Source organism: Corvus kubaryi, unplaced genomic scaffold (assembly GCF_017639235.1).
Source record: "Corvus kubaryi isolate FWS band 111438036 unplaced genomic scaffold, C.kubaryi_AGA036_p1.0 72, whole genome shotgun sequence".
In the NCBI taxonomy this organism is placed as follows: domain Eukaryota; kingdom Metazoa; phylum Chordata; class Aves; order Passeriformes; family Corvidae; genus Corvus; species Corvus kubaryi.
Genome location: NW_024582060.1, coordinates 4,114,345 through 4,126,965, shown reverse-complemented (window position 1 = coordinate 4,126,965; position 12,621 = coordinate 4,114,345). Strand labels below are relative to the sequence as shown.

Below are 12,621 nucleotides of genomic sequence, written 5' to 3'. Positions count from 1 at the left end.
CAAAGCCATTCTCTTCCTCAGTGTGTTTTTCCCTAAGACAGTGTTTCTCAGCTGGTGGCCTGAGACCCCTGGGATATGAAGTTAGAAAAGGAAATTAGATGGGTGTTGAAAATTTTATTGAAGACTAAAACAAGTAAATTTCCATTGTTCCAGGCTTGGTACATAATTTTCTTTCAACAACAAATTTTTTTTTTCAAATCTCTTCTAGCACAAATACATGCCTACATAAAAAATACTTATTTAGGCTTGTCACTGTTGCCAGTGATAGCTATATTTTACACTTTTTTTTTTTTACAGTAGCTAAAAAAATGCAAAAGAAATGTGGGGAGGAAGCACTGTAATAAGGAAAAACAACACACAACAATTTGTAATTTTTAAAGGATTTGTCAAGGAAAAATATTTTTGAAGTGATATGTCCAGAAGATGTGCTGAAGTATTACCATATTGTTATATTTCCATAACAATGTTGTTATGGAAATATAACAATAACAATAAATATATTTAGCATGCACATTTCTCTGCCAATTTTTTTTTAATATTGTAGCATTTTATTTTTTTACAACACAGTGTCCAACATAATTTTGAAACCTTGAAAACTGGGTTTTTTTGATTAGAAAAAATTATAAACTATGTTGGATAGGAGGGCTTGTTTTAAAGCTTCTCAAAGCACGGCTGGATTCAGTGTAGTAGATGTCTAAGGATCATATATCCTCTGAAGCAAGCACAAAAATATCAGTGAACATGGAGTCACTGAACCACATACTTAAAAATATTACTTTCTGTGGCATACATCCCTTAACATATGGTGACTGTGATATAGGGAATTCATACTTTGTATTTCTCTAGCTTAGAGATTTCATGAGTCAGCTCTGTAGAGTTTTGCCTGAAAATGCATTGCTGGGTCTATAAGTATGGAAATGCTATCAGGTGAGCTCATTCTCCTGAGTCTTCAACACATTAAAGTAATGTGAGATGTATTCCCCATCTGTGCAAGGTATAAGAGTTACCTAAATAACACCACTGTCCTCAGATGGTTACAAGAGTCTGAATTTAATAAATTATTATCCTGAGAATGAACATAAATTAGGATCATCTCCATTTCTCCTAGATGTTCTGATCAAGCATGTAAGAAAAATCAGTAGGATTTTACTTAGCAATGGAAATACATTGCTATGACTGAATTTGTAAATTCAGTAGTAAGCTTGACTTTTGGCTGGCATCTTTTTCAAGAACCACTTTTGGTCCATGTTCAAAAGGAGTTTAGTGACATCACGTCTTTAAAGCTTGGGACTCGTGCATTTTCAAGGCCTAGATAAATTCATTATCATTTGAGAAAGCCAAATTCTGAATTTAGTATTCAGACTTCTTTACTTAACCTGTGCAAAAGAGATGTTACTGAACCATAAATGATGAATTTAAAATCCTTTTTGTGGGAAGGATTCTCAGTTAGTGTGGGGAAAAAAAGCTGTCACCTAAATAATTTACTGCTCCAACTTTTTCAAGATGGAGCACTAGCAAGAATAGCAAAAAAGCCAGCTCAGTGTTCTTCAAGATCAGAATTAAATAGTTCTCTTGTGTGTACATGAAGTGGAATACCCCATAGTTTCTCCAAACACTTCAGAGTGACATTTGCCAATTACAGGTTCCTTTTAGGTTTTAGAGGCTTCCATGGAAATTCCCTCTCCTCTCCTCTCCTCTCCTCTCCTCTCCTCTCCTCTCCTCTCCTCTCCTCTCCTCTCCTCTCCTCTCCTCTCCTCTCCTCCTTCCTTCTTTTAGAAGGTTTAGAGCTATACCTTTGTCAGCTGACATGACTGTGTGTCTGGAAGGAGGTTAAAATGAGGAACAAACCCATTCTTCGGTGGTTCCTTGGAGCACCTTGCAATGATGTCTCCTGCCATTGTAATTCTAAGTGAAAATCACACGGAGGACCAGAAGAGAAAAGTGGAGGATCACTGAACATTTCTTCTCTCTGCTTTTTCCTAACACTTGCTTGGCCTGAAAAACAAACCCCAGAAAATGTCAGGAAAAACTGGTTTTTTATTCTTTTCCCTCAGTCATATATTCACACTTCCAGCTGACTGTATTGATATTGTTAATTCCCTGCAATTCCTGTATTCTGTAACATCTCAACACACAATTCTTCCTCTACATGTGGAGGAAAGGAAAGAGAAGACTTTTGGTCTGTTTCTTTCTTTCATACACACCTTATCCCATGAGAAACTGAGGCTGCCCTTAAGGTTCACCAATCTATTCTACCTCCTTCCCAAGCAGATGTTTTGCCACCAAAGCAGCAGACTTGGTACAGTTCTTTCCTCCCAGTCTTGGCCATCATAGTGCTTCTAAAGAGACTTCATGAACTTGCTCTAATATGCACTGGAATATCAGGTCCTTTGAGTCAGTTCCCACATTAAATGAGATTTGACATCTCTGGCTGGCGCCAGACATCCCTGCTGGTTGCACCAGCACTCCTGGCGATATGCTGATAGAAAGTGATGGAATGAAGTGTCTTATGCAGCAATTTGTGGATGAACTTAGAAAATATTAGGATGCTAGAAGAGATAAGGTTTTACTTACCCTGCTGTGTCCTTCCTCTCTAAGAAGTTTGATAGCTATTGAAAGAAGCATGTAAGCATCCAATGTAACACAGAAAAGAATGTACACACATTGATGCTTTGATGAAAGTTTGTTCCTCAATTATTTTGCATTGCAGTGCATTGAACTGCCTTACACTGCTGACAGGATATACATATCAGATAGTTAGGAATTTTTTATTGTTTGCAGGTTTCCTGTCACAAATTTGGATGATGTGTGATTAACTGAAAGTGAAGTGGCAACTACTGTGATTTTACAAGTTGTCTTTAATGCTTACCACACAGCTGCAAGATCAATTATTGTATTGTGATGGTTTAGAAGTATTTCTGGCCAGGATTACCAAGGCTTCCCCGTGGTTGTTAAACCTGTGGTGTCCAAAGAAAAGAACCTGTTTAATTATCTCCTTGAGAAAGATTAATAGAAGGTCTTCAGCACAACTTTATGGGTTATGGACATTTTAAATCCTTCTATTATGGGGAAAACCAGCTAACCCCATAAGCCAGGACTCTTTCTTCACACTTTTCTTCACCTTTATCTACTCAGTATACAAAAAAGCTTTCTCTACACAGTGAGTGTTTTCACAGAGAAATTCAAGATCAAGCCTGCTTTAGCATATCTAATTCTGTTGCTTCAGTTATGAGATTAATTCCTATTTGTTTTGACCTACAAGTTACATATGCAAATCTCTTGACCAAGTCTTTGCATCAGAAATAGCTTTGCTTCTTAGCAAGTCAAAACTTTTCTAGTCACTCTTTTGCCTTTCAATCGATCTATGGCATCTATTCTTTACCAAAATAAGAAGAAAGATGCGAGAATGTGGCATGACTTGGTGATGACCCTCAAAAATAAAAAAATCAGTATTGTTTCTCATAAAATTTCTGGATTCTCTACGCTGTAGTGAGTACTTATAGAAGACTCATCTGATTCCTACACTATTTTTAGGCATTGTGCTCTTCTTGAGGGAACATGGTTTTCCCAGAAATGTAATAAACATGTGACAGTCTTTATCTGTTGTTAATAACTTCCTTGCAGTGTAAAGCAACTTCAGAAGCTAACTAAAACCAAGACATTGCCATATTTTATATCATCACCCAGGTAGGTCTTGGGTCATTGGTTTATTTGGTGTATAAAAATCAGATCCTTCATTTGGCAAGGTGTCTTCTTGGAACATTGAACTGTGGTAAGGAATCTGTGCATGGTGTATTAATATCCTGGGCAGCTTGTAACCATTTTCTCTGTAATCATCCTTTCGATTCCTTTCCAATCCATCCAGAGGTTTAGTTTAGTTGCCTGTGTAGAATATCATCTCAGATACAGCACAGCTGTTTATCCTTGGACCAGACTTACCTTAAGTCTACTACAGAGCACAATACAGAAGTGGAATTTTCAGGGTAGGGTGCTTCTCACTGGGTACATGTGTTGTATGAAAACTTGTTATGAGGTAGCTAAAATGGTGCTCCTGATATAACTAATACCTGTTTACTTAGAGCTCAGATATTGCTGGTAGTATTGATTTAAAGTATCTTGATAACTGTGATTTATAAGGCTGCCACAAAGACATCCATTCACAATTTACTAAGTGTGATTCTCTTGAATTGTTAAAGAAATCTGGTGTTGAGATTTTTTAGCAGTTGTACTTAACAAATCTTGTCATTGTCTCAAAACCTGTTCCTGTGTTAGACTTCACAGGAGGTGTTGTATCTTCACCCTATATCAGTACTTAAGACAGCAGTATAATTCTTGAAATAGAATATTATGTAAAACTCAGAAGAGATTTTAATCTTGTTACTTAGCATGATTTTCAGGATTTGATATTCCCCTAACTAAGCACCTACAGCTGATCAGGAGAGAAGAAGGGAGAACAACAAGCTAAATTTAAATAGGAGAAGCTATTTTTTTTTAAAATCTTATGTCTCAAATCCAGGGTTTATTCCCTACATTTCTCGGGACTGAATTTTTACATTAATTGCAGCGGTCAATAGGTGGGTTTGCCTGATCCAAAGTGCTTGTGATTTTTGTCTTGGAAACTTGGCATTACTTCAGCTGCTTTGTGTTTTACATCACATTAACCAGAATGTACCAGAAAAAAATTTTTGTTCATTTAATTATGTTAATATTTGTTCCAGTTGATTGTACTTGGAGGCTTTTGCTTATGCCAGCCTTGAAGTCCCACTATGCTCTAGGGAAGATCTATTATGTTTTACATATTTAAATTTTTTAGTATGCTTACAGTTTATATAAAGTAAACAGCAAATGTATTTTTAACATATTTTGCCTCCCATAATAAAACCAGAAAGGAGAAGTTATAGTGAATGCTCAGACCTTCAGCTCATTAAAAGACTTTTCAGGTCTCTTAGAAGACTTGGATGTTTAGAGAAAAAGTTGTCACATGTTCAGTAGTGCTGATGACCAACTGAAGAACTCAGATTTCACAGAGTCACTGATTTTGTAACCATGCCTTTGTTATAAGTTTTTTTGAAGGTGTTTGAAGTTCAGACAAAATCCTTGGTGTGCTATTTTTTCAGTCCATGTTTCGCTTTCAATGATTTGGGGTAACTATTATTGGAATTTGCTTCTGGCCAAAAAATAGCAAATTTTCATATTGCTGGAGTATTTCCTGTAACTGTTTCTAAAAAAAGACATGATTTTAAAATCTTAAAAAAATCTTTAAAAAAAAACCCAACACTAAAAAATTTCTCCTACCTCCAGGTGTTTACGTTTTTGCTAACAGCTCGTAAACAGAATTTTAGAAATGGACTTAAAAGATCATGACCCATTTTTATATCATCACACACACACACTATGGTGTAGTGGGTTCAGTTTGTAACCGGGCAGAAACACCAATTTAGTGTAGTGGTTTGGTCCAAAATACTCATTACTGTTTATCTTCTGTGAGATAAGAATTAGGAGAAACGCAAAGCAGGCACCAACCTTGAAAGAATATAAAGAAGTTTATTAACAGACCTAAAAGAAGAAAAAAATAAATTATACCACCTTCAGAACTCTCCTCCCCCCACCTTCCTCCCTTCTCCCACTGACAATGTAAAAAGACAGCCCTTGAGATGTTCAGTCTGTTTACCACTGCCATAATAACCTTGTTCAGTCCATTTAGGAAGAGGAGTCTCTTGCTCATGCTATGAAAACATTATCACAGCGAGCCAGCCGCCCACTTCCAAATAACTTTGTTCAGTCCATTTAGGAAGAGGAGTCTCTCTGCTCGCATGCGAGTCCCTTCCCCCGACTTGCAGCTTTTCCCACAACTGCTTTCGAGGGTCCACTCTTGAAGTTTTTTGGGGTACAATTTTAAGGTTGAGCCATTCAGAAACAAGAACAGAGGCCCTTCTCCTTCCCTGGGAGCAAAGGGTCTTCCTCATCTTCATCTTTAGGACTATCTCTGGGAGCATCTCTAGGAACTGAGGTTTTCTCCTTTCCCATTTGGAGCAAAAGTCCTCATCGCTTCCATCTCTCCCTGTCCAAACTTCTCATGAAATTACAGCTGCGTCAGCATCTGCCTATCTCAGTGCAGGTGCTTCTGCTCACGAGTTGAACACTCCACCCCCCATATCTTCATGGAATTACAACGGGATACTCTGATATACCATAGCTTCACAACAGAATTTCAGCTTTAAGCATCTCCTCTTTCTCTTCCCTCAGGTTTTCAGCTCTTCACAGCACTAAAAGGGTTAATCTCACCTAGGCCTTGCAGCTGGAATGTGGCTTATGGCAGCGGGGGGGGGGGGCGGGGGGGAAGCCGAGCCGCTACAGCTGCCCACAGCAGGGCTGTGGGGGCGTTCCGAGGGTGGAACAGGGCCCATCGGCTCCAGGATGGCCGTGACCCAGCCCAGCCTGGCCCAAGCAGGGCCTGGGCCAGGCCCACTGACCCCCACACAGGGCCCGCCACCACCTGTCCTAGCACGGAAACGAGACAGACCTGTGGGGGGGGTGTTGTCTATTCTTAAGCGTGGATCACAGAGGCGGTCACAATTTTAAGTGGCTTAAAGAATTGTCCATATTCAAACTGGCCAGCTGATAGGTTCTGTCAGGTCATGGGGGAATCTGTAAGCACCCCTTTGCGAGAACATCACTTCCGGGACTATGCTTGCTAACCCATGACATATGGTCTTTTCTTACTTACAGAAGTTTGCATATAGGAGGCAGTAATGTAACCTTAGAAAGTTTTTCCTTCCCTTGTATACCAGGTCTGGGTTTTTTTTTTTCCATTTGTAAAATAAGTCTTTCTGTGAATAACAAAATACAAGATCAAAAGTGGGTGGAATTGATTTTAAATATTGGGAAATGTGAACACTTAAAGGCTAATTCAGAACTCTTAAAAAATAGGAGTAACATTAATCATATTAAAACTCTTCTAAAAATATCACAGGAATAAAAAAACGAGTGCATCAATAAGAGATGAAGGAAATGTTAAAGGGCATCCTTATTCTGAGTTCCAGTGAAGAGAGACTAATCAAACCTTCCAGCAACATGGCAGTGATAGATATTGGGCATAGGATGCCTCATCCCACTGGCACCCTGGCAAGCTACCAATATGAGATCTGAAGCAATGAGGGGATTATGAGCAATGGAAATAAATGGAATGTCTCTATCCTTGCCGATGGCTGTAGTTTCCATTACAAAATTTTGGGTTTATATGTTTCCATCATCCATATGTTTCATATTTACTTAATGGATACCTTAAAATACAGCATTTCAGTTACATTTCATTTATTGTGAATTTAGTTGTTCCCAGTTCCTGCCACACTCCCAGTAGTGCAATCTTTCTTTTCACTAGGGCATAGGAAATTTAAGGAATATTTTTGTGGATCACTTTATTCAAGAGTGATAGTAAGTCCTGTTACTCACTGGCAGCTCCTGTGTACAGATGTAAAGTTGAATGTCTGCTACATAATAGCAGCACCCCTATTAATATTATTTCATAAATCTAAGTGAAATATGTACTCATAGGATTCTGTTGCATAGATGAAAGCCATGTTATTAGAATTGATATAATTCAATGATGTTTTTTCCCCACTACATTATGTAGTATGGCAGTTGATACATGTCCATTTAAAAATAGGGAAACTGCTTAGGCAAAATCACCCGACTGTTGTTTCCCTGGCCAGGTAAGATCAGCATAAGGATCTACTGTAAAATAACGCAAGCTATAAACAAAAGTTTTAATCTGGCACACATGACAGATGTGCACATAGGCACTAATCTAATAACAAATGTCCTGCAGCCTCAGTGATAGAGCAAAACATTGCAAATTAATATCAGACACAAGTCTTCAATTGTGTATATGTATATTTAAGTACATTTAGGCATAGTAAAAATATACACCTTTTATGTTTTGCTTGGCTATCACCTTTGACTCTTCCTACTTTTATCTTTTCATAGTTTCAGCATCTGTGTATCTGTGGTGGAGAGCCTTTTTTCCTGTCATGGGGTTAGATAGTCACGTTCTGTTGTGTACTTTGATCCCCAGATTCTCTTTGGTTTATTTGGCTTTGGCTTCTGCCTTACTTGTATCTATCTTTGCTTCATTTTTTTAGCTCACTTTATTATACTTAATAAACAACTTTGGACATGGGTTAAATAACACCAAGACATGAAAACCTACATAATTCTAGTTACTATTGTTTAACCTCTTTCCTATAGGCATTAAAATTCAAAGTTCTGATAAAAAACAAAAAAGCTGGAACAATTGAGGAAAGCATGCTCAGGATGTACGATGACAATACTGGTGAGACAGAGGAACTGTCTGACTCTGAATTTCTGTCTGAGGACGAAGACACAGATGACACGTTACCACTTCACCGATCAAAGAGTTCCACCAAAAGAAGAGCAGATGGTAGATCTTCAGCCCCACCTCAAAAAAAACCAAAGGTAACTTTTGCCTCAATTGAATATAGAGAATTATCCATTAATATAGATATTAAAAAAAAAAAAAAAAAAAGGCTATATGATCTTAAAATAGAGACTAAATTTAAAAGATAAACTTTAAAATTAGTACGTTCAGTGCATTTGGAAATTACATGTTCCAGCTCAAGGTTTCAGAGTTTTCCTATTGTTATAAGAAAAGCCAGACTGGACCACATTTTAGTATCCAACTAAAAAGCAACCCCTCCCTGTGCTCTCATCTTGAACTTCAACTGCATTTTCCTCTTTCAAGGCTTGTGCTTGTCCCAAGTGCTCAGCACAACAGCAGATTTAAGAAGAAGTTACCTAAGTGTTTTGTTTGTCCCATGGCCCTCCTGCAATTATGTATAGAGAACACTTATAGCAGTTCCTGATGACAACAAACACAGTAAACTATTTCTTCCCCAAGTCCACCAGTCTGTTTTTGAGATAGATAGATAGGTAGATAGATAGATAGATTCCCCTATTTTCTTCTGTTCTGGATTTTTTGCATTAAATTAGGTGCACATTCCTGGTTGTGCTGAAACATTTTTCAGCACCTAGAATCGAAAAGGTATTTTTACATTTATCATGAAGACACTTAACATTAAGTATTATTTCTTAGAGTGTAAAAATTGGGTGTAATCTCCTTTTTTAGAATTCAAATTAAACTTACACCTTTTTTTAACCAAGTATAATTCTCTACCATGGAAAATCTGTTGCTTCATCAGGGTTCAAACAGCTTTGTTCAAGTTTTTTAAGATGTATCCATTCACTGTTGCACATCATGCTCTGATTACCTGAACATGGCTAAACTGGCAATGCTCCTCAGAGCCCAGAGTTGTTGCTGAGAGGCAATGTCTCTTTTCTTTGTATGATTTGATGGTCAAGGTCTTTGCTTCTTTCTCTTTCCATCTGATATGGAGAGATAGTAAGGAAAAATTCTGAGGAAGGAAGGAGTCTTCTTTGAAGAGGAAAGGCCAACTTTCTAGATAATAGGTTTCAAGTATATTTGTAGGATCATGTTACAGACCAGAATGTATTCCACATACTCTTAACAGCAGCAACAAAAAGTATCTGCTCATGTTTCACAGGCAGAAGAGAAAGTGGTTTCCAGGGTCCCGCTCTGCTGGAGTATTTTTCTTGATGTCCCACTATACAGGTTTATGGAAGGCAGGAAGAACATGAGAATCCACAGCCAAGACACCCCAGTGATGCTGCTGGCTTTGCCTGTGTCAGTGCCTGCCTCCAGAGAGTTGTATTTTTCAGGATTTCCATGGCAGTGGACTCCTGTTGCTCCTCATGGGACATAGCCCCAGAATAATTAATGAACTTGAACTTTGCATAGTTTAAGATCCACGAGCAGGCAATCTCTATTATTTTGTCAGATGAGAATTTGCCTTCGAAAGCTTTAATGGAATGTAAACATGATTAGCATCATCAGCTCTCTGCTGGCTACTGCCCCTGGTTAGCTCACAAGTTATGCTATGAAAAATGGTCATGTAGTGCCTCACTGTAAGAGAGAAGACCCTGGTAAAACTTCAGTCACTTTTGCTTGTTTTGGTAATGGAACAAGACTAAATTAAGATTTTGGTGAGAGAAATTTCTGCCTTAATCAAGAAGAAAAGAGTTTTCCTAACTTCAGAGCAATGCTTAGAGGAATATTGACTAATTTGTTTGGCATAGTATAATACTCTCCTGTTATTCTACATTTTATAGTTGAGTTTATGCTGCTGATCTTTTCTAATACTTTATGTCTTTATGAATAGAAAGTTGGAGGTATATTTTTAATGAGTAATATTAAAAACCATGAAAAATTATGTTATTTTACAAACAAGTCTTAGAAGCAGGAAAACTGTGAAGCTATCCAGAAGAACATTCTGCTAGGAAGCACCGATAGCATCTCTCCACTCACCCCACGATTGCCATGATAAACATGGACACAAAAAACTTATGTTTCTTTCAGTGGATCAAATCTTAATATTAAAGGTCATATTTACTAAATTCATTAACTGTAACATATTTTCTCAGGCTTTATGCATCCAAAATGATTGTTTCTCTGAATTATTAATATTAATAATAATGAAATATGCATTATTATGACTTTTTTATTCCATTATTCATCTGATGATTATTAGGTGAAGAGGGGAAAGATTGCCCTTGCATTATCAGACCTTGTGGTTTATACCAAATCTCAGAAGTTTGTGAGCTTTGAGCATTCCCTGATGAATCAGCAGTGCTATGAAAATAATTCGATTGGAGAGGCTCAAGCACGAAAACTTGTAAGACATTCAGGTAATTTCTTTTGAGTTAATCAGTTAAAAGTTGCATTGTTGCTATGGTTCACTGCTTAGGCATTGGAAGAGTTAAAATTTTGTCTGATTTTATTTGGTTCTTCATATAACACTGTTTTAGAAATGTCTTTTGCATAGCATTTTTTTATTTCTGTTGGTTTTGTGAGGAAAATTGAAATTCAACTTTGTTTTAATTCTGTGTATTTTTATAAGAACAAATATTAACACAGTCTCCAAAATGTATGTCTGCCTTTTGATTCATTGTTTTCTGCATCAAATAATTTAGAAGTTACCGTCAGTAGTCGAAAACGTGTGGAATAAATTTCACCCCCCCACCATATCTGGGCTGAAAACTCATTGGAGTTGGCTTGGCAGTCGCCTAGCTTTGGTGACAACTGCAGATAAGAGAGTCCTCATTAATGGCGTGGATAAACCTTAGAGCAGGCAGTTTGCTCCACTGGACCAGACCTTTCATCCCAGCCAAGCTGGATTATTCAAAACTCATTCTGTGTTGGAGCATCTCCATTTGGTGCAGCCAGTGCAGTGCAGCCTCTGCTGTTGTAGCTCCAGCTGCCTGCTGAGAGCCCTGAGGGAGTGTAAAGAGCAGAGATCACTGACCATGACAATGGCAATGGAGTCTGCCACATGCCCATTCACTCGGGGCCAGCCCAGCTGCCACCCACTGCTTTGTGGAGGTGATTCGGTGGCTGGTGAGGCAAATGATGCTGAACGGCATCAAAACAAGTAGGAACTTGCCAGCCATTCAAGACAGTCCTCTCTGGTTCCTCTAGCAATCTAGGCAAGATAAAAGTAGTTCTATAACCCCTCCTCACCACCCCCCCCCCCCCCAAAAAAAAAGCCCCACCTCCAAACAACAAAGCAAACCAAAATCAATGAAACAAAAACCCTAGCCAAACAAAAAATGAGAGGAGAACGGAATAGATCAGAGAGATGACCCTGGAAATGTAGATTCTTGTTTAATTGCTAAAAAGGAATCATGTAGATAGAAGTCATCTGAAGTTTCCCACATCTGTGTCATTTATGTCTACATATGAGAGGGGAGGGAACACTGCCAGCAGAAGGAAAAACAACGTACATGAACAGTTAACATCTTCTGAGGCTTATAAAGGAACAATTTAAGTGGCTTTTGAAAATGTGCTTTTCCCTGGCCTTAATATCATTTCGTCATTTTATTTAAACTTCAAGACAAGATCATCTAGGGATATATTTTTTTTTTTTTCATTTTGAGCTATTATAGAATGAGGGGGTTTTTGTGCAGTTTCCTGTTCTGTGTCTTAGTTTCCCGTGAGAACACAGTGGGCTTTAGTGTAGAAATCGTATGTTTACCCTGCAAAAAGGTGAAGAAACAAAATATTTCAGTGAAGGAATGATTTTTCATTAATGAACTTACAAAAGTCTGCACTATATACAGAAATACTATCAGATTCAAACTCACAAAAATTTTAAGGTTTCTAAATAGGATTTTAGGAATACTGCAGAGTGGTCCATATATTGATGTTAAAATAGAATACATTGACATAATTGTGTAAAAAAATTGCTGGATCAAATTTTTGTATTTTTATTATTTATTCAAATAGGAGCTCTTGAACAATAAATGTTTTCTTATGAAGATTTTATCCTTCTGTTTATCAGCTAAAGATTTTATTTCACATACTACAAGATTTATTACAAGAATTTACCCCAAGGGAACAAGAATGAGCTCTTCAAATTATAATCCTCAAGAGTTCTGGAACGTGGGGTGTCAAATGGGTATGTATGTTTGCAGAGACTATTGCATTCTAGCCTTTACAGATACAAGAGTTTTTTGCTTCCTATAGTG

The 12,621-nt window shown here is 37.7% G+C and overlaps 1 protein-coding gene across 1 annotated transcript in view; it reads left to right on the top strand.

Moving 5' to 3' along the window:
- PLCZ1 (phospholipase C zeta 1) overlaps nt 1–12,621 on the top strand; it is a 45,978-nt gene that overhangs the window by 16,129 nt on the left and 17,228 nt on the right. The window contains exons 7-9 of the mRNA XM_042050160.1: nt 8,248–8,475; nt 10,626–10,782; nt 12,435–12,551. Of these exons, the coding sequence (XP_041906094.1) occupies nt 8,248–8,475; nt 10,626–10,782; nt 12,435–12,551 (502 nt within the window). The remainder of the gene's footprint in view (nt 1–8,247; nt 8,476–10,625; nt 10,783–12,434; nt 12,552–12,621) is intronic.